A 22,502-nucleotide genomic window follows, 5' to 3' on the forward strand; every position below is an offset into this window, starting at 1 on the left:
CACAGAGTGCTGGATGCAAGATCATCGGTACAGACCGTGGGGTACCACTATGAGTTTGGGTAGCGTGAGAACCCAGGGCTGGAAGGGAGACGGCGGTTACAGAGCTGAGGCCCCAACGCCTGCATGCCACTGGGCAGTAGCTGTCTCGGGCAAAACGGTATGGAGGATACCTGCTGGCACGCCACAGGCACGGCAGCACCGTAGCCTGCAGTAAAAGACGAAGCACATGCCTATGATGTGCACCAAGAAGAAAGTGAGAAGAAGGCGTCAATACCATCAGTCCCTGGTGTTTGCATCCTGGTGCAAATTTGTTTGGTGAAAACGAACCGTACCCCTACTGCGCAGGAGAACAAGGATACCAGCCCTCAGTAGTCTCTGCTGCCTCGACCGAGGGAGGAGTTTCCATCTGAACATGAACTTGTGAGCAATCTCACCTTAAGAACACCAGCCGGGACCACCAGCCAGGCACACACCACCCCCACCCCCCAGGATTTTAATGCTACGTAGCAAATCTCACTTACATCCTCTGGCTGCAACCAATTTTCAGTGGTTGAGAGGATGGGGAAAAAAACAACAACCCAAACCTCCACAAGTTAGATGACACACTAATGGGAATTTTTTCTTATTCCCATAGATAACCAGCAGAAACCTAGGACTCATACACTATAAATCTAGCAGGGGGGAAAAACAGCTTATCTTTTCAACTACAGCAGCTCACCAAATCCCTGAGGGCTCACAACAAAAAGCCATTTTCTGCCTTCAGGAATTTCTAGTTAGTTGTACAGTCCTTCCATGAGCTTCTCAGACCACCTCTGCAATCACAGGCCTCTCCAGAATTTTGCTCCTCACATTACTGTTAACCATCTTCTAATTTCCAGTCTGCATTTATTCATGACTAACTGATACCCATTTGATCCCAGGCTAATCTTAACCTTTAACTCCTGCAGTTCTTCCTGCTTGATATTTACCCCAAGGGTATTTATAAATAGTTGTCTTCTGTCATGTTTAGTTTGGTGGGGCTAAAAAAGATAAACTGATGTTTCTCAGCCATGGAAGGCCTTCCTGCACAAGAATGAATGTGTCCCTTTATCTGGTAGATGAGCCCAAAATCGGTCCTCAGTTTGCAAAACCGGTGTTCTTGGTTATATGTAGAAGTTGCATATTTTTTCTTTGCAATTGAAGTTATCAGGTATTAGGGTATGATTCCCAGTGATCTGCTGAATCGAGATACCACTCGTTACTGCACTTCCCAGTTATGGTCTTGCTCTGCCGTGCTGCTCTCGTTTCTGATGGCTCTGCTGGCCATGCCCAGCAAGCCAGGAGGGTCTGTGGCAGGGACCTTCAGAAGCACGGGCAAAGCAGCCCCATCACCCGCTGCACGGGCTCTCCTGGTCCACTGAGCACCAGGACCACAGCGCCCACGTGCACAGGAGAGGAAGATGCTGGGTTCAACAGTGCTGGCATTGCATTTGACAGACCTGGTAACACTTGGAGCACAAGGTGGTTTTTTTCACACCAAGATCCCTTGGGCTGGTCAGAGATCAGCTGGCAGCCTCAAAACCACAGAAACCAGGTTTGAAACGACCAGGGATTTCCAGCACAGGAGCAAAGCACTGCTGGCAGTAACATGTTTGCAGAAAGTGCCTTGTTTGTAAGGTTGGTTCAGCCTTACCTGAACATGAGGTGTGCACTGTGTAAGTGTCCCCTCAAAGCAAAGGATTATCGTCACTCCCTCTGCAAAACTGCCTCTGCTGCTTTGCTACAAGTTTATTGCTTTAAAACAAACAAACAAACAAAAAAACACAACCAAAAAACCCACCAGCTTATCCTAGCAGAATTCGACTAGCAAAGAGCACAGCCTTTGGGAGAACTTCCTTCAGTTTTGGTTAAATTCTCAGTGGCGTTTGCCGAGCGCCCTTTGCGCTGTCCCTTCCCTGTGCAAGCTGTTACCTTCACCCCATGCCGTGCCATCCCTTCCCACCCTGTTGCTGTTGCTTCTTTTGGGGATACCCAGCTGCCTTTCCTGGAGACTTTGCTATGGATTGCTTTGTATTCCGAAGGGTTTGGAGCTCTGCTGAGCAGGACGCAGCCTCTGCAGCATCCCAGGTGGTTCCCTCCTCCCAGCCCTCCCTCTCCCCCCAGTCTCAGACATGTACCATGCCAGGCTGGTGATGGCAGTGGACCTGGGACATCTGGAAAGGCAGGAGGTTTTAAGGCTGATGCATTAAGTTCCATAACAGTCCCCAGGTAGGGGCTGAAGAACATCATCTACCACCCATATATTTGTGTCCATTGTGTCTACTCCCCACAAATATTCTGGAAAAATAAGTTTAACAGCATAAATATTTGCTAAGAGAGCAACCAAAACAATTATTCCTGCATGTTTGTGGAGTGGCAGAGTCACTGCCACCACGGGCATGAAGGCACAGCCCTCGGACAGGCAGCAATGGCCTTGCTGCTCATCCATCCCCGCGATGCCTGCCTAGGGAGCGCTGCCAAAAGGCAAAACCAGTGCTGTGAACATGTTCAGCAAATAACCTCAAATAACTTCAAATAACACAGGGAAAGGCTGCCCCTGCACCAAAATGCATTTGCTTTGGTGAGCAGAACTTCATGGTCTGTGGGAAATATTTCTGCAGAACACCCACCTGCCCAGATCTGTAAGACCCGCAGCAGAGCAGTGCTTTGCTTCCATGTTCACCCTTCTGGCATTCTACAATACAATTCCAAAGGCTGGATGCTGATGAAGTGCCCAAACCTGGTGTTTTGCACCAATAATGAATTATGAGGTTAAAAATGTTCCTGAAAAGCTAAAGGTCACATTTTTTTTAAGTTAATGCCTATCGAGTTATTTTTCTTCTAAACACACAAAGTTGCAAAATTCAACATAAATATACTCCTCCAAAAGAAGCGAGCACTCCACCGTAAGGAAAACCAAACACTGAACTCTTTTAAGAAATGGCAACAAAACTACTCAGAAACTCTTGACGTATCTTTAAAGGAAATTCCCTGTAATACAGTTACAGAATGTTTTTTTAGATCACCATGCTGAGACCAGTAGTAGTGAAAAATGTTTCTAGCCCTCCCTTAAAAAATGGAAAAGGAATCCTTTTACTCTCTGTAAGACATGGATTTAGTAAATGTAAAATTGCTGATGTTAAACTTTGCAAAACCTACCTTAGGTAGCTGAGGTTACACTGGATCACGCCGCCTTAATTAAACTCATTTTCAAAGTGAAAGGCAGCACTGGAAATTTCACTCCTGAGAAAATATTTTCTATTTTCATTATGATCAACAGCTGGGAGTCAACTCAGTGGTCAGAGGTTATAAACTGCCTTTTAGGAGAGCATCTCCCAGCAAACAGCATCTGGATGCAGGAGGAGGCAGTCCCACATACGTGGCTGATTTACTGTTACGGCGGTGGCCTGGCTCCTGGGGCGAGAGAGGAAATTGATCTCCCCGCTAATAAAAAGGGAAAAGGCGGCATTTGCAGAATGAGTCGGCACTTCCCAGGTACGAGGGGAGCTGCAGGCTCTGAAACACTGCTTTGCTAAATGAATAATAAAAGAAAAAAAAGTAGAAAACACGGTTATATTTCTTTGCCTTCACCTAATAAAGCCTCTTCTGAACTGCACTTCAAAATTAAGGGCTGTCAAATGCTGTGACCGAGGCGGCTGGTGGTGGCTCATGGCTACCTGCTGGCACGGGCAAGGCTGCAGCAACACATCCTGCGCCCGATCGAGCAGCACCAGGTCGGACTGATGACGTGCACATGGCTACTGTGGTTAGTCCAGGTGACTCTGGTTGCGCTGCTGGCCTTAGCCTTCAGGAAAGCCCCCCGGTCTCATGACACGGCCCCCCAGCCGTGCTGCAGCAGAGGGCACAGTGCTGCCCCAGGCATCCCGGTGGTGACATCAGCCTGACCTGCTCTGGGCAGCTCCTGGTGTCCACCACAGCCACATCTCAGCCCGTCCGGCAGCAACACGGACCCCCATTGCCCTCAGCACCCGGGAGCAGCTGGCTGGGGCTGGGAACGGTGCGCAGATGTTGCTGATGGTATCAACCACCCTCCCTTCCCACCGTGGCCGCGGGGACCTTGTGCTTCCCGCAGGTTAGGGCCACCTGCAGAAGGGGCAGGAAGCAGGGGATGCCATCAAGGAGCAGGACAGGCCGGCAGGGGACTCCTCCCCATCATTCCCCAGCCACGTCCCTGCTGCCGCGCAGAAGAAATCTCTGCCTCCCCAAACCGACGAGCATGAAGCACGGAGAAAGCTACTTGCCCTCTCCGGGTCAGCAGGCAGCACTGCTTCCTGGGCCCTCCGTCGTTACTGCAAATTACTTCCCTTTAAGCACCACCGAGATTCCTTATTTCTTTGGCAGCTACACCCTCTGGTCAGCGGCTCCTGGCCTTGGCACCCGCAGGCGCCCAGGACCCCTCTTCCCCTTTTGCCTCCCCAGGGTGTCGCTGGCCAGGCAGTTTGCTGGAGCCTTAGTGGGAAAGTCGATTCTGAAGAACAACACCTACCACAGTAGAGCTACTGCCTCTCCTGGGCTCATCCTCCTTAGAGGAATTCCCCCCCCTTCCCCCCCCATATGTGGAGAATAATTAAAAAAAGAAGTCCTACCAGGGTAATAGGTACCACTGCGAAACACTGACAGCTGTAAGCAGGCGCCACGGCACAGCCAGCTTGCCTCTGACCCCTCGCCCTAAGCTCCCCAGCTGGGGTCCTGCTGCTCTCGCACCCCACAGAATGTGGAGGAGAGGGGTGGCCCGCTGGTAGCGGAGAGACGCTTCTCTGTGGGACCCCCTTGGACGAGAGCTGAGAAGCGTTCATCGTGGGAGAAAGGGGAAAAGTTAAGCAGTCCCCAGGAGGCCCCTTGGTCCCCTCGTCTCCACAAGGGGTGGCTCCCCAGGAGCCCACCGCCCTCCCGGAGCAGCAGAACCCTTCCAGCTGCCAGACCCCTGACGGATTCCCCCGGGCACCCTCCCCACCAGCAGTGGCACAGCGGGAGGACCACCGGTGCCTGGGGGGATGCTGCGGGGCCTGCAGCCAACAGCTCCACACGGGGCAAGGGGGGAAGTTCAAGCCCCCCTTGTACCTTGAGCTCAGCTGATCGGCACCCGAGCCCTCAGCCCAGCTTAACCAGGAGGCAGAAGCATCTCCCACATCCTTGCTCCCCTCTGCGGGGGGAAGGCGTCCTGCTGACCCTGCACGGCACTGTGCTCCCTGGGACGGATGCCGGAGCAAGTGCGTCCTCCTGGGGAGATGCCAAGGGAACACTAAGATGCAACCAATTTTAAGAGGAAATAGGTTTTCACTTTGCTTCATTTTCTCCTTGAATTCCCCCTTGTCCACAGCAGAGCAGGACGATTGCCAAAGGCAGAGCAGCAGCTGAGAAGTAAACAGGACACCAATCGGGGACACTAAATCTTCCAAACCCTGCCCTGACAAAGGCAAACGCCAGTGCAACCGCTCCCATCTCACACAGAACCGATTGCATTCTGCATCACTCGCAGGGCTCGCAAACAGATCCTGTGCTTATATTCAGTTTTTAATAAAAAATGAGCTCGTGTGTCATTGTGCAACCGACCTTCTCATGGCTGAGGAGAACATTTTGTCCACTGGCTGCAGCTGGTACCACACAGTGTTTATGGCTCTCCATCCCCCCTGCGCTCTCGGGCTGCTGTGCCGGGGGGAGGTGTGAGGTGTTGTGCAGACACTCCTCCCACCCCACATCATTTTGCCACCCTTTTTTTCTTTCCTTTTTTTTTTTTTTTACTTTTTTTTTCTTTTTTTTTTTCTTTTTAACACAGCAAAGCATGAACTCAGAAACTAAACGTTTTGATTGGGTTTCTGCCACAACTAGAGCAGCGATAAGGAATGCAGCTCAGCTGAAACACACTGGGCTCCCAGCTGTATTTTAGCAGCTCAAAAGAGATTTTCCAGAGACCTTTTCAGTTTTGCGCGGACATTGCTGCGCAATTAAATGATTAGTGAACTTTGCCCAGTCTTAAGATACAAAGCTCATCCAAGGAGGCGAAAACAGAGCTAGGTTTGATATTTAGGAGGACTGCAGAAATCGAGCCTATCTGATCCCGCGTATTATAAAAACAAGGCCCAGGGAATAGACTGCTGCTTTCAGTTTACTTAATTAGTTTATACACCGAAACTATGAATAAAAGGGCTGTGCAGTTGCTTTGGCTTTAGTAGTAACCCTGCAACCATGACAACAGTAAAGCATTACTGAATCACCATGACAAAGAACGGGAGACAGGGCTGCTGCCACAGAAAAGCTAACTTGGGCCCATCAGAAATGCGGTGTGCATGGAAAAATACGTCCTGCTGTATTCGTGTGAACACTCGAGTTTGACTGCTCCATGCAAATAAATATTTTGGAATAGGTTCTGGGCAGCTCACGCACACCCACATCATTTCGTTAACTGTTGCTAACAGCAATATCTTGCAAAGGCAGAACGTAATGCCACTGTTTCTTAAAAAATAAGAGATTTGAGTATTTACAGGCCAACGCTGCCCCTGCCTGCATCTGCCCAGCCCGGGTGTGCGGGGATGCTCGCGGCAGCACCCCGCTCTCCAGCACGCGCCCAGAGGATTCTGTCCTAGATCTGATTAAAAAGGACAACGAAAAAATTACATTTTTTCCCAGCCCTTCCCACAGGTTCACACCCTCATAAGAAAAAGATTCTGAAATGAGTTTGCAGCCAGAGACTAACGTTTGGCATGCTGTGCGGGTACGTACCACCCCCCCCCTCCCCTTGCCCCACCACTTTCTTTGCTTCTCTTGTGCCCCCAACAAGCAGCCCCCTGGCTCTCAGAGACCCTGCTCCGCAGGGCCAGCACGGCCCTCGAGATGCTTCTCCTTTGCAAAAGAAGGGCAGAGGGATGGAGAAAGGGCGCTTTGCTTTTTCACCTAGAAAACATCATGTCAGGCTGTCCCCCTACTGCAGTCCAGTGGGGACTACCTGCTCCAGCTGAACCCCCCTGCCCCTCACCCACCGGTGGGTCCCCCCTCTCCATCGCCGGCACAGCCACCCTACGCTGCCCCTGCACAGGGGTCCGGTGTTTCTGTGATGCTTCATTTATTGTCTTAGCCTGAAGTCATCTGATACTTAGCAAAGCAAAAAGAACTACCCAGAAAGGGCTAATCAAGAAAATCAACAGTGTTGCCTGAAAGACAAAATCAATTCATCTTCCTAACAGAAAGAGCACTGCACACCTGCGAGTGTGGACGAGGGACTTGGGTCAAAGGAGGCAACTAAAAAGCATCACAAAGCTTATTAAAAAAGGTGATGGAGAGCAAAGCCTACCTCTGAGATGCCCCCCCTGCTCATGGAGCAGGGGCTGGGACAGCTGAACTCTGAGTTGTTTCTATTTAGCCAGAGATGGACAAGGAAAACCTGTTAATAGTGACAGTTCAAACCAAAATAAAGTACTTGGGTTTTGCTTTTCCAGCAATTTTCCCACTGAGGAACCATCCAAGCAGGCAATTTTTGAACAATTTTACTCATCTGCTTTTATAATAATAGATATTAGAAAACAGCAAAGAATAATGAAAGAAAAGACGACAAATAAAAGTCTCCAACTGCTTAACTCTAAAAGGTATGTGTCCCTTTACTTATCTTCCCTGGTCAATAAACAGAAATATTTTTCCTTCCACATTGTGATCGGCATCTTTTTCATATCATCTCTCAGCAATGAATATTCAGAAAAAAACCCAACCAAAACCAATACGGAAATACATTCCTGGAATCCTACTGCAAGAACAAATGCAATGCTACCAGTAATTTTTAGGTTGTTCTTCACATCGGCAAAAGCAGAGCACAGGGATTGTCTCAAGGCACGTGTGTCGGGAGAAGCATGTCTTCTTCCGTGCCGCCTTCCACCTTCTCCTGTCCCCGCAGCGATACCAGCCAGCACTGGCCACGAAAACGAAGGTTCATTCTGCCACCAATAGGCAGACTCAGCAATGCTGAGCTTCACCGACTCCAATTTATGTTGTTTTAAAAACAAACAAAAAACCAAAACCCACACACTGCTTAAAAAAGGACAACAAAACCAGGTTACCTTCTAAAGTAACCCGCCAAGGGTAACGTTTAAGGCTGCAACGTCCTGCGAAGTCTCCGCGCACTTCCCTCTCCAGAAGCACTCCCTGCATCGGCCGCTGCCGGCAGCCAGCTGGCGCACCCAACCGCCTCCACGGGCCAAGCGCTCACATGCAATTAGCAAATATTTGAGAATTATTTTGTTACATTTTATGTTTTTAACTGACTCCCAATTTCCACGACTGTGTTAACAGCCCCCAGAATCCTTGTTCAACAACTAACAGCCTCAAATATCTTCATATACCCCCAGCATCAAATCAGCGTCTCACCCAATTTATTCCTCCTTTTCTTTCCAGAAATCCTCCTGCTTGGAGCACTAAAACATCAAGAAACTGAAGACAGAAAATAAAATGTTTAAATATGCTCTTGTCTCACAGAAACTGTACAAATCCAGAGGGGATTTGAAACTTTTTCAATCCCCCCCCATCCCAAATCAGTAGCTTCTAGAATACTGCTTCAGAAGCCCCTGTTGCGGGAAACTAAACTGCATTTTTAACGTTTCCAGCTATTTCTTTTTACCGCCACAAAATATTTTTTTGTCACGTTAAAGCGTCTTTCTTTCCAGATGCACAGCTGTTCTAATATATCAAGCATTTTTACTTATTGCTTCAATAATAGCAAGAACTCTCCTGTTCCAGGGGAAAAAAAAGCAGAATTCTTCCATAAATGTTAAGGCCGTTGGTAACAGTTCTTGCCCAATGGAGCCCAAAGCACTCACGTTTTTCTCTGTAATTTCCCCCATTCTCCCCTTTGACAGCTTCCAAAGACCCCCCAGGAGCCACATCTCTGCCGCTCCAGCAGAAAGGCTGGGGTGCGACACCGAGGTGCACAGCCTCCTGCGAAGCACCGTGGTGTTCAGCCCTGCCAGGGGCTGCTTCATCCTCTCACATGCCAAGAGATGTCTCAGTTGTTCCCCCAACTCTTAACACCCCAATTTTCCTGAGCGCAAGCCCAAGGTTCTCCCGCTTGGCACGTGGCTTTGGGTTGTGCTAGCAGACCAGACATGTAGGGTGTGATGGATAAAAATAGCCTGGGAGGATAGAGAGAAGTTTAAGAAACTCAAACGTGTTTCCTCAACTCTAGTTATCATTTCAGAAAAGTGCGCTCAACACGAAAGGTAACTTCACTGTTCTGGTTGACTTCTGCTCCGTGGCCGAGATGCGCCACCAGCTGCACACCAGATCCTGACTAAAGTTGCGCTGCCGTGCCAGGCCGCCCTGGACCCACAGCCTCACCTGCTTTTAGGATGACACATTGCAGAGCAAAACCAGACTTAAAATCTCACTTGCTTTGCCCAGTGCTGCGTTGGCCCCAGCATCATGCTCAGCGTGTCCAAGTGGAGACAAACCCACGTCACCCTATTGCTGAACGGCTAAAGCACGGCACAGCTGGGCACTCGCTCTGCATTTTATGAGCAAATCTCAGAAGGATCCGACAGATCAACCTCATCATTTTTCTGGATTCCTTTGTCAGAGCATAGGAGTTGTTACCCAAACATACCTGCTTGGTGAGTTTTGGGGAAGCCTCGGTTCTCCAGCCACTCAGCCCCCAAAGCTGGGCTGCCGGGGGGGCTCTGGGGGCCCCCATTTTGTCTCAGCTAAGAGCTAGGAAAGCATCACACAGCGCATTTGTAACTCAACTTGTACAGCAGTAGGGCTGCCCGTTAGCAGGCCCGCAAGGGCTTCACTACCTAGCTATTCCTCTAGCTCTTGCAGAAGCCTGAGGGGCAGCTAGTAACACCAACTGTTTCTCTTGGAGGATTACACACTGATTAATAGTTCACAGAAAATCTCGAAGCCAAGGCCCACCTCTGAAGACATCCCCAAGGACAGCTGGAATATGCAGATACTGCATACCAACAACCCAGAAAATCTTTATTGAAAATTACGCCAAGGTCACATCCACATCTTGGGGATGGAAGAAACTAGAACAACCTCTAGGAGTTGGTCTACAACTTAGCCAAAGAAGAGTTGGTTTGCAGCTTAGTCTTGCATAACCGTCAATCTTGTAACTATGCTGTCAATAGCTAGATTGCAATGAACAGTTTACTTTTCCCTTAAACACTTGTTTATCATCAAAGTAATTTCAGAATAACCAGCCGATGCCAACGAGTGCCATTCTTATAGGCATGCTTATAGTCAAACCATACGTGCCAGATTGCTTTCATAGCACCTAGCACTCAAAGGGTCTTTTGGTTTTTTGTGGGGGTTTTTTGGTTTTTTGGTGGGTGGTTTTTTTTTTTTTGGTTGGTTGGTTGGTTTTTTTGAGTTTGGGAGGGTTTTTTAGAGGGTTTTTTTTCTTTTTCTTTTTTTTTTTTAAGGAGCTGGCAGATGCCTGTATGAGTTGCAGCAACTCACAGGCAGCATGAGAGAATATTTTTAGAGATCAGCATTAGTTGGAGATTTCGTGAGCTGCAGCAGTGATGGCAGAGGACCCTCCTGGGCTTCCTGTGAACTTGAGCCAAGCAGCCAAGGCAACAGCAGCAGCGCTACAAACGGCGAGCTCCAAAGTGACACTATCCAGAACACTGCGATAGTTTCAGCACAGAGTTAATAATTCTAGGCTGGAAAGTATACATGAGATGTTCTGAAGAGATGGTGAGACTGCTGGTGCCTCCAAGTGGACAAATGGAGTTGGAGACACCACCAGTGCCTTGAGATATCCACGGGTGCAGTTCAGGGAGCTGCTTTAGGTGCCCCTTGCTCAGCACTGCTGTTCTGGTCAGCCAGCAGGTACAAGACACACAGCTCACCCATCTCGTCACCTCAGCAAAGAAATCCACATACATGTCAAAAAAAGGAGGCTGAAAACAATTCACTTCCACCAGCCCCAGGGGCAAACCCAAGGGGCTTCACCACGGAAAGGCCAGTGGCTGCTGCGGGCTGGCAGGCGGACAGGGCTGTCCCCCGGCAGTCCCCATCACACACTGCCCCAGCAGCTGCTGATCTTAATGCAGGTATAAACTTCCACAAGCACATCCAGGCTCTGCAGGGGCAAACGTGTCAGCACCTTGATGGAAGCAGGGGCTAAGCACTGCATTTCAGAGCAAAGTTAATGCTCCAGTCTTCATATTCCTCCTTTTCACTCTTACGTGCCATGTTAAACCTTGTGATGGTCATACTGACCTCCCTGGGCTTTTGATTAAGGCCAGCAGAAAATATTTCTAATTAAACTGTAAACCTAAGTGTTAGCATGGCATCAGATCAAGGAGAACATTTACTATTGCTCTGCAAGGAAGAGAGAAGCTGGAGACAGCAGGTAGGGAGGAAAAGCACCAAAGCCCAGCTCCTGTCTGCAGAGGATCCCATTCAGTGGCTCATACCGGAGGAGCTCAAGGACCCTCAGCACCTCTTAGGGCTTTTATTTCAAACCACAGTGCCAGCAGTAAAAACGTGGGCTACACCTGAAAACGGAGCAGTCTTTTGCAGAAGCTTGGCAGAGGTGAGGAACGACCACCATCCAAGGTTGTCACAATTTCCATTCCTGATCTTTAATCCTGATACTAATCCTTATATTTAATCTGAACATTAACAAATTATTTTCAAAATACTTATCTGGAGATGGAGGCCCACTGGCTTCCTGCAGCCAGAGCTGAGGCCATGGAGGTGGCCAAGGGTCTGCAAGAGGAGCAAAGAGGGTCAGGCATCAGAAAAACTGATGAAGGCTGCCCATGCTGAAGGTGACCCAGACCCCAGGAGACCCAGTGGGGCATTTCCCTGGAGAAAGCAGCCTTCTAAACTTTTAGGGAATAAAAATCTCAGGTGAGGGCACAGTGTTTTGTTGCCATGATCACTGGAATAGTGACTCATCCCTGGAGAAGCACATCAGGGACATGACACCCTCGTCCCCGGTACCCAGCACCATGCAGGACTGGCGGGGGAGGGAGGTGCACTCGTAGCCAAGGCAGAGATGACAGCAACCAAAAAAGAAAATGAAAGGTGTAGCACTTGGTTGGACCCCACATCTCCTACACGTTAAGGCAGACAGATCCGGTCCCTCCTACGAGCAGAAAAACCCAAGGCAAGCAACAATTTAGCAACAGCTTTTACCACTTACCTAGCCCCTGCTTTCATGCAGTCCCACTTCTGCAGATGGGAACAGGACAGGAGTCACCCCAGAGAAGCACAAAGTTAACACAAATACATGTATTTTGGCTCTGCAGCTTCAAAACTCTGAATTTACAGTGTTTGAAAGGTTCTTTGCTTCAGGGCTCCTGAACTTCGGCAACAGATCTAAATCCACTGTGCTCTCATCACCCTTGCTGATGGGCAAGAGAAGCCGAGGTGGAAAGGAAATAGGGAACAATGGCATCAAAATAAGATTTATTATTTAGAACTGAGATTTGGAAGAGACAGACATGGCAGGTAACAACAAAACAATACGCCAGGCTCCAGCTGCGAGAAAGGATGGTACTGAAAGGTTTATGGGCAAATAGAAATTCTTATTTCTGCAGTATCAAAAAAAAAGAGTGAAAAGGTCAGAATGTCGTGGTCTGCAACTAAGGGGGAAGCAACCAAGGTCCTTGGGCACGTAGCACAGCAGCAGAGGGTTGGAAGAGTTTGGGGCCCAAACGTAACATAACAGCAAGAGCAGCACTCTTTCCCACTCCTTAGGAACAGTGCTAAACCCCATCTTTCTAAAAAAAAAAAAAAGTTGAGTAGTCCTTTATAATAAACGATTACTCATGAGATTATTGCTACAAACTACTCTGCACATCACCTCAACCCAGGAGACAGTTCAAACCCATCGTCAGTGAATCAAGAAAAAGAAATCTCCCACTACATAATTTTAGCTTGTTGAAGGCACTTTAAAGTGTTTTAAAAATTGCTCCAATTACCGACTCATCTGTAGAAGGATTTTAGTCTTACATTTAAAATCAGAAGTGACTCGAGAACTGTATTTAACTCTGGCAAGAAAATGCGGCCGGTCTATAAGAAAAAGAAAGAGGTAAAAAGGGAAGTGACAAGTACAACCTTACTCTCCAGTGAAGTCTCTGTAGGTTTCTTTACTCGATTTAAACGGATTTAAAATAGAGTATAATCTTTACAAAAAGAACTGTGAGAAATTTAAATGGAATTGTAACTTATCTTCTTTGTACTAGAATTTGAACACACGGGCCTAGATCATCTTTTTGAAAATTACTTGAATTGCAATTAATTGTGTAAAACAAAAAGTATTTGAAGGAGTGCCTCCTCCTCCTCCTCCTCCTCCCTCTTCTCCAGCCGCTGCTCACGGGAACCTGGCTCACAACAGAAGGGAACAATTTGGAACAAAATCCTTTTCCCCCAAAATAATTCTCCTTTATTTTTTTTTGCATAACATTTTTGTATTTCCAACTATAAATAAAAAAATGATTAGAAAGAAGTTACAAAATTGCGTTGAATGGACCAGAACAGCACAGAATTTCTCACACATGATAAATCACTTCCCATCTTCCTCTTCCTCCTCCTTAGCCGTGGCAGGGCCTCGCGCTTGGCACCGTAGCTGAGGGGGCCACGCGTCAGTCGCTGACGATCTCATTTTCAGAATCTAAAAAAAAAAAATCCATATATGGATTTCACATACACGAAAACCCAAACAAAACCCAACGGGCCACAGATCGTGGGCCCACAGTGCACAGAAGATGCTTCTGCCAGAGTGTGCCAGCCACTGTGTGTATTTTGGGTACCGCAGGGAAACAGAAACCAAAATCCTCTGTTAAACATGTCACCTGTGGCGTGTTTATGTTGGTGGCAAAACCTTAAGCACCTTGTGGAGTCACTCAGACTGGAGCCCCAGTTCCCGCAGGGGAAAAGCTGGTCTCCTGGGAGGCAGCAAAGACGCCCAGCGCTTGTCTCAGTTTATGGGACTCTTTATAGGAAGCAGGGACGCCATGCCCATACCAGCAGAACACCAGGCAGGGATGGGAGTCATCAGGCTCCAGCACCCTTCGCAGACCGCGAGACAAGACTGCTGGCCAGACGTGAAAGGGTACAGGGATGCCAAGGGCTTGAAATGACAGGAACAGAATAAAATGCAACGAGGGAGCTGAGAGCACAGCACAGCACAAGGATGAAGCAGTAGCAACACAGGGAGCCACCATGTGCCCCGCCAGTATGCATCGGCTCCACTGGTGACATGCTCACGGTGACGTGCACTTTTCACTCTACGCACAGAAACATGCATACTGTTACTGGATCTGCAAGCATATAGGAGTTTTACATCGCGGACAGTGTGCTAAATACTTCCATAAAAAAATGCAGCGAGGCTTTTAGAACAGCAGGGAAGGCGAGGGACAGCAGGGCAAAGCACACTGTGCAAGCAGATACTGTGTCTGGCATAGCTCCAGGCGGGTCCCTGTGGTTTAGGCTTTTCTTTTATCAAATGCGGTCCCAATTTTCTCCCTCTCACGTTTCTTGCTCTGCCTGCTTTTAAAGGAAGTAAAATCCTGTCTTGATTGTAATTCCTGCCCAAGCTTCCAATCAACATCAGTTCTGCAGATCCACCACCATTCCCAACATCAGCTTGCTATTGATAACCAGCATTTGGCACAGAAGCTCATCCAGGATACCAAGACAAAATTCACTATCTGCAGGTAACAGGGAAAAACCCTTAAGCCTGCAGTGGGCCTGACCCAGGGTTACGCTGCAGGTCAGCCATAAAGCCAACACCAGAGCAAGCTCTCCAGGTGCCTGGCTCTTCAATACAAACCCCCTCAGATGCTCAGGCCACGTCCCAAGGACAACGACCTCCTGAAGTCAGTTGGAAGTTTCAAAAACAGCCAACAGCACTGACGAGATCAGTGAACTCGAGTCACATTGAAAATTTTCTCAGTGCTGGGGAGAACTATGGGAAAAAAGGCAGCGATGGCAGGTCTTGTAGCTGCTCACCAATGGGGAGAAAGACACTCGGTATAGTCCGTCTAGCCTGATAAACAAAAATTGGATCCTGAGGAAGTTTTTACCTTTCTTGCAAAGTAATTAAAAAAACAACACATGAGTGAATGCTTATGTCAGACCTAAAGGACACCTATTTGTGAAGGACTGGCAGCTGGTTACCCCAATAATGAACAGCAAAGTATGGGGATCTTCCCCTTTCCTAGGGAAAAAAAAATAAATATCCTAACCTCTCCTTCTGCCTTGCTAAATGTGCACAGGCTAAACAAGCACCGTAAACCCATCCAGTGGCACTACATCAAAAGAAATTAACGCAAGCTTCCCCTGCTTGCCAGACTTTGAAAAACCAAGAAGTTGTCACAAGAATTTCACCATTGTAACAGCTACTTTATCAAAATTGTAGGTCACCTCCTATGCATAGCTTCTCCACTGTTACTAAGCAAAACCTAAAGCTTCCTGAGGCTGTGTGTGTGAGACTGAGGGCTGGAATTACACAGCCTCTAAACTTCATGTGAAAGTTATTTCAGGGGAGAAGTTTTATAGTCAAATATAATTCCAAGTGTTTATATCAACAACCTTCATGGTACACTACAACTACCACTCAAAAAAGAGCAGAAAGGACCATATAATTTACAAAAGTCGCTGCCTCCTGGTATAACCTTGACTTTCAAATGAATCAGTTATAAGAAATCTATTTACCAGCACAGCTAACATCAGCATCACAGCACATCCAAATCGCTCTGAGCAACAAATTCTTTCATAATGCAGAATCTGTAACCTGACAGCTCCTAAAATCCATTTTATTATGTTGCATTTCTGGAGCTTATCTGCATTAATAAAAGAACCGGCATGGTCAGGGCTGGAACATCACCTTCCCGCTGCATCTGCAGGAACAGCTCCACAAACAGATCTACCTGAAAGAGCAAGTATTGTCCCAGTCAAAAGTCACCGACATGTATAAACCAACACAATTCCCATCTGATCAACAGTTCATTTTAGTATTACATGAACAGAACAATAATTGTATTTACTGGGTTTCTTCAGGAGAACCACCACAAGGCTCAGCGTGCCAGGCAGCTTGCCCAAGCACTCCACTGAAGCTCAGCCCGCCAAAGTGCCAGCCAGCCACCGGCCACCACCACAGACCAACGAAATGCTCCTCAAGGATGCAATCGATATACAATCAAATAACCATAGCAAGACATTACATGTGATTATGGTTTTGCTGTTTTATACATTCACTCCCATAGCAAGATATTCATCCATCTGTGGCAGCAAAGAGCACGCGAACTCCCTGCTCATAAACTCTGCAAGGACACCTTGCTCATCTTCAGCAACCACACACCTCTCCAGCACAACCATCCTCCATGAAATCACCAGAAACTGGGGGCTGAGAAGGGGAAACAAGGAACCAGAGAGTGCAAGGAAATGTTACCAAGGTATTAAACAACAGTCATGAACTATTTAACGTGTGCTCTCTGCCTCCAAGCCAACACTTTCAACAGCATCTGTTGAAAACTCAGGTGGGGGCTCGTCGGCAGCAAGGCAGAAAACCAGGGAGGTTTTTGCCATACTGGCTAACACCCGAGATATCAGTCTTACTCAAAAAGACACAAACCCTTTGCTTAATTAGGGAGACGACAACAGGGAAAGCAGTGCTGAGGTCACATCATTTCAGAAGGAAAAATTCTGACTACGCCTCCCCAAAGAAAACTTCCAAAGAATGTAGGACAACGGATGTTTTTCCTACTCAACCAGGCGCTAACTGAACAATACTGACACAGACGCACCAAGCACTAAGTCCATGGGGCTTGCCTGGAAAAACCTGGAATGTTCTCAGAATTGAAAATAGAGTGCTGGAACCACACGCACACACACACAAAAAAAGCAGCTTGATGGGAAAGAACAACTATTCAACCATTGACAAAGTCAAGTTAAACTAATGACTAATTCAAAAGTATTAGTGATTTCCTTCCACAAATACCAAATGGTAAAACCTGCAACTTGATTACGAAGTTCATTTCAGAAATACTGCCACGTAGCACGAGAGCACCCCATTCCCAAACAGGAATACTTATGTAGGAGCAAACAGACTGCCACACTTGGCCCATTCAATCCCTCATCTTGTCCTTGATACTAGCCAACAGCAAATACTGAACGGTAAAGAAGTTCTACTGTAAAGAGCAAAAAAGAACTCTGGAGATAAGCGTAAAGTAATAGTAAAGTAGCATCTCCCCTTTAAAGTTGTGGAATGAACACCAGAGGCAAACACACACAGAAACTGCAAGGGCCAATTTTACATTGTTCCTTTGAATAAAATCTGCGTCAGGGAGGTTGAATCAGGGTTTACAGAAGAACCTTGAACTGCTCACGTGTCTGTCCCTGCCACCTCTGAGCCCCTCTGCAGCCTGGTATTGGCAGTGGCTGCGCCACCAGCAGCAGCTCTTCCCCGTCCCCAGCACGCCGGCGGGGGGACAGGGCGCCGTTATGCATTTACATACTCCATCATGATGTACGGCCATCGGAGAGCCACATCAACGGCATACGGGCAAAATTAATCTGGCATTTTCCAACTACTGCATGTGTGACTTGACAGTTTAAAACATCCTCTCAATATTTCTATTAAGTTTCTACAACTTCCATAAGATCAAAACCCATGGGACCTGCGAGCTCCCTTGTTGAAACCTCGTATTTCAAGCTAAGGATCTGAGCTGCCTTCACACGCATCCTTGCAGGGCTGCGCTGGGAACGTCGGGAGATGGCAGAGCTGCAGGACAGGGCTGCAGACCTGCTACCAGCAAGGCGAGGAATTCTGCCCAGCAGGCTTGACCCCCGTTTGCTGCACATCAAAGCAATACTCAGAGTCAGGAATAAAATCAGTTCAGTTCTGGGATCTGCAGGTGAATGTCTGTTTGAGTACAGACCCCCCACCTCGATGGTGTAGCATCGACTGCTCAGGTCCCTCTCGCTCCTTTGTTCAAGTTGTCCCGTTTATTTCATCTCATGTCATTTCCATAATTGTCACGGAGGGTCAAAGCACCCTTTGACATGATGGGGGGCAACAAAACAATAGCTTGCAGTTAAGTCAGAAGAATTGCAGCCAAGACAGCTATCAGAAAACCAAAAGCATGAATACTCGAAATGCAAACAGTAATCTCTGAGCCATTATTGGGCGCCAGTGCCAGATGCAATAGTTTGGAACAGACCCACTAGAAGCCTGGGAGCTGCATGGAAGCTGGGCTCAGCCGGGCTGCCCGTCGCCGGCTCTGCCGGGCACGCAGTGCAACACCGGTCTGGCAGCAGCTCCCCCCGAGCTGCAGCACAGGTCACAGGCTTTCAAACACACACAGCACAGACAGCAAAGCCGCACGGGTCAGATGCACAGAAGACAGAAGCAGGAGTATCAAATCCCTTCCTGCACGTCCGCTCCTAATTTCTCCTGCAGTCTACACCAGTGACTGTGACCGCCAAGAGGGTGCTTGCACTGGGGCTGAACTTCGTAACTTCGTTTCCTCGCATTTAAATGATGCCGGGATCGAGTTCAAAGGGGTTCCCTAGCAATTGCCAGCATAGGAGAGAGAGTCCACATGCCTCTTTCACCACCTACCAAACTCCAGCATCCTCATGTGTACCACCAGTGATACCGCAGACCCCATCTGCTTAAAGGAACCCATTTAATGTTCCAGCCTGGTCTGCTTTGCAGCAGCGGAACACCAGCAATATTGTAGCGGGCAGGGGATTTCAAGCAACGTAAACTGCGAGGTGGCACTACATGACTTCTAGAGCACTCCTGCACTTCTACAGCTGCCAGAAGGTGGGACGTGTCAGTTATGGGCAGAACACGACAAACAGTGGAGGCACCACATCTGCTCCTTCTACACAAGTCAAGGGATAAGAGTCTGGAAAACAAATGCAGAGTTACCCGGAACAGCTGGGAATTGACACAATTCTACGTTTTAGAAAAACACTGTGTTTTTCACACAATTTTCAAACACAAAATGTTTATTTTTCTTCTTTTTAATCTATACAATTTCTCAGGGTTTTTTAGTGCCACTGACTTTGTCAGTATACAAGGGATGGACTATACAACAGGCAACAGCAACATAAACTGTAAGATTCAGTGCAAGCCGAAGGAAAACTGGTGTGAGAACATATTTTCCATGTTTGCTCATGAAGCATACAGACATGAATCTAAAAAACCCAAACAAATTAAAGATACATGTTACAGAGAACAGAAATCTCTTACTACAGTATTTTGCCCAGGCAGAAGACTCTGCATAATTCTCTATAAAATTCAATTCTAACTGAATTGATGGAATAATATATTCAAAGGGTACAAACAAAATAATTTAGACAGATATAATGCTCTAAGTACAATAGAACTATACAATTCACAGGTTGGCAGCACAAGACATCTCTGCCCTTCAGAAGACGGTATAAAATGTCATCGCAGTAGAAATCCAGAGCAACGTGCCTTCAGACGTGACCGCGTGGCTCATGACCTGTGCCTGTAACACTCTCCCTTAGCGCTTTCGAGGGGAGACTTACCATCACCAAATCTGTTTTAGTGGTTATCTTGTGCCTTTAGACCAAGAGGTGCAGGTGGAGACTCTATGCACAGTAAAACGGGCAAAAAGCAACTTTCAAACAGGAGAGGTGTCCATGCCACCTAGAGCACAAACTTAATTAAAACTAAAAAAAAAATTAATAAAAAAAAAATTAAAAAAAATATTTTCAAACGATGGTGAGACTCCAAAACTGAAGTATCAGATAGGAAAAAGAACAGCTTCACATTTTTATTCCATTTTAGCACAAATACTGCTAGCATGTCAGTGGCAAAACACCATTCTTAACCTTGGTGGCCAAACCAAAGCCCGGGTACACGCAAGTGCTGTACTTACAATGTTCTCACAGTAACCTGGAGACGTGTTCTCCTACAATCAAGGTTTCAGTTAGATTTCTTCACTTACGAAACATGCATGAATTTGTAATGTAAGTAAATTACAAAAGCCCAGTAGGGGAACAAAAACGTACTTTGTTTCACCACGTATCCAGACAAAAACAGTACTTGCCTGCCTGTTCAAAAAATAAGTTGCTGTCTACACGAACTTTACCAAAGACTGGGGAAGAGAATGAATTGCACTGCCCAAAGCTATTACCTGTCCTTATATACAACTTACTTGGGTTACTCTGTAAATGCTCCTATTTTAAAATGTGTATTTCACTGCTCGTTGTACAAACACAAACACATTTTTGATCAGCATGTCAAACAAACCTCACCTCACAATTACTTTTTTTTTTTTTAAAAGCTTCAGAACGGAAAATTAAACCCCTGAATTAAAATAAAAGCATTTACAGCAGAACGAAACTGATGAAGAATGTTGACTGTAAACCTTCAATATCTTTGCAAATAAAAAGAACTTCAACTCACAAGCAGATTGTAAATAAAATACACCTTTCAAACAATTTTACATCTCTTTCCAGCTGGAACTGAAAAGCTGAAATTCAAGGCACTGTACTCCTGCAGGGGTTAGTACAATTTTCTAGTCATCAATTCAAGTACATTGACTTTAAGGATCGCAAGTGTAAAACATCAGAACACAGAATAAAGTGTCTTCAGCAATGAAATATAAGCAAATATTGCCGTAACAGACAAACTATCTTTTGTGAAACCATTTCACAGTGATTGCTGGATGCAGTGTATGGCTGTGTACGCTAGCGGGCCCGACCCAGACCCCCGCCTTGTCCAACACGTATGGCATCTACAGGTCAAACACTCCACGTGACAATGCCGAAACCGCCGTTACCTACGGCGAGGCCACTGCGCTACGTCATCCGCAGGTGCGGGCCGGGCGGCTCAGCTGCGGGTCGCTGCAGCCGCACTGGGTACATCTGCAAGCAGGTTCTGCCCAGGGGCGAGAACCGGGCAATGCTCGGACCTCCAACGATGCTGGGCGGTGCCACCGGCCCCGACCACTGCAGCCCGTAAACGGGTGCGGGGAAAACTCCTCCGTACTGGCAAAGAGGCATCACATAGGGTGTCACTGTGCCAGAGAGGGCAGGCCCTGGCATAGGCACTGGCAGGGACGGTGAAGCTCCGGGAGCTAATGCTGCGGGCATGGGGCAAGACACTGGAACAACGCACTTTTTCCCCAGTCCCGTTCTTACCGAATTAACCTACAAAAAGAAAGATACAAAAAGCATCGCTAGCGAGCTCCTCTCTCCCCACCTGCCACAGGCAGCACCATTACACCGAGGCACGCATGTCCGTGCCAGGATGGTGGCAGTGCCTGGCACTCAAAGAGAAGCATCCTGGCCCCTGCCACCGGCAGCATCCCTGCCCACGCCGGGGGGGCACCTGCAAGTGAGCTGCCAGGGTACAGCATCCTCAGAGCTTGGGCTGGGGGGGCTTGTTGTTTTGTTTTGGGTTTTTCCCCCCCACTTTTTTGGAGGGGGAAGGGTGGGTGGGTTTGGTGTTGGGTTGTTTTTTTTTTTTTAAAGAGAAAAAAATCAGAAATGAATAGCAAAGATTGTCATGGGGAGGGAGAGGAAAGGTGTCTGAATACAACCTTACTATTTAAGGAGGCAGGAAACATCACTAAACAAGTGAGAACTGAACACCACAAAAAAACCCCACAAAAACCCCTTGAATGTCCAAAGAAACTCGAGCACCTTTTACGCTTGCCCTTGTGCATAGAAGTAAATAAATTAAAACAAATGCAGAATTAACCCAGAATTCAGATACTTAGAGCCATCATCAGAACAGGTTTAAAAAATTCTAGCACATATTTCTGTAAAAAGTTGTTTCATCCAGCCTCACTGCAGCAAGGGTAGCAAAGAACAGAAAGAGATTTGCCACAGCAGTTCAATACCCAGCACTGGTGGTGGCTGAGATCAGGCGAGCTAAACCAGCAAGGACACCGCAGGAGCTGCTCCTGCCTCAGGGGCTGCCAGAACCAATTCCAGATATTTTGCTAAAAATTCTATTAACATCCACTTCAGTTATTCTGGTTTTGTATGTAAGGGGCAGAGAAAGAGCTCTCCTTCCTAAACAGGCGGATGGAGGAGCTTCCCAAGTTATATGCTCCATCATGCACAGTGCCATGGAAACAACAGTTACCCGAACGCTGCCCGCTCTCTCTGCCGATGGCACCCACAGCGTTTCATTACATTTTTAAATTCACAGAATTTGTAACTCCCTGCCATGTTCCCACCATACCAGCATCTATTCACGGCACATAAAAAAAAGCGTAGTATTTAAGTCCAGGCATCTCCTGTTAATTTAGTATTTCACATTAAATTGATAAAATTGGTATGAAGGTGAAATTTCAGCAGAAAAAAAAAGTATGTATAAGATGGTGTGAAACACTTCTGTTTCTGATTTTAGTGTCTCTTCTGCTCTAGAAATAAAAATGGCAATGTCGCTCTGAGGTTTACTGCTTTGGGGTATTACCCTGTACTCCAAAGCAAATTTTCACTGTCTCCAGTTCTAATCTGAAACCTGA

General features: G+C 47.2%; 1 protein-coding gene across 10 annotated transcripts in view; it reads right to left on the reverse strand.

Moving 5' to 3' along the window:
- Nucleotides 1-13,399: 13,399 nt before the first annotated feature.
- Nucleotides 13,400-22,502, reverse strand: part of WNK2 (WNK lysine deficient protein kinase 2) — a 112,410-nt gene continuing 103,307 nt past the window's right edge. For 8 of the 10 annotated variants that reach the window (XM_037385933.1, XM_037385942.1, XM_037385939.1 and 5 more), the window contains one exon: nt 19,531-21,174. In XM_037385933.1, coding sequence (XP_037241830.1) covers nt 20,824-21,174 — 351 coding nt within the window. In that variant the 3' untranslated portion in view covers nt 19,531-20,823. Of the gene's footprint in view, nt 13,652-19,530; nt 21,175-22,502 lie in introns of those variants that run through there. The other 2 variants (XM_037385938.1, XM_037385940.1) reach the window with 2 other exon arrangements.

The sequence above is a fragment of the Falco rusticolus genome, chromosome 4 (genome assembly GCF_015220075.1).
Source record: "Falco rusticolus isolate bFalRus1 chromosome 4, bFalRus1.pri, whole genome shotgun sequence".
Taxonomy (NCBI): Eukaryota; Metazoa; Chordata; class Aves; order Falconiformes; family Falconidae; genus Falco; species Falco rusticolus.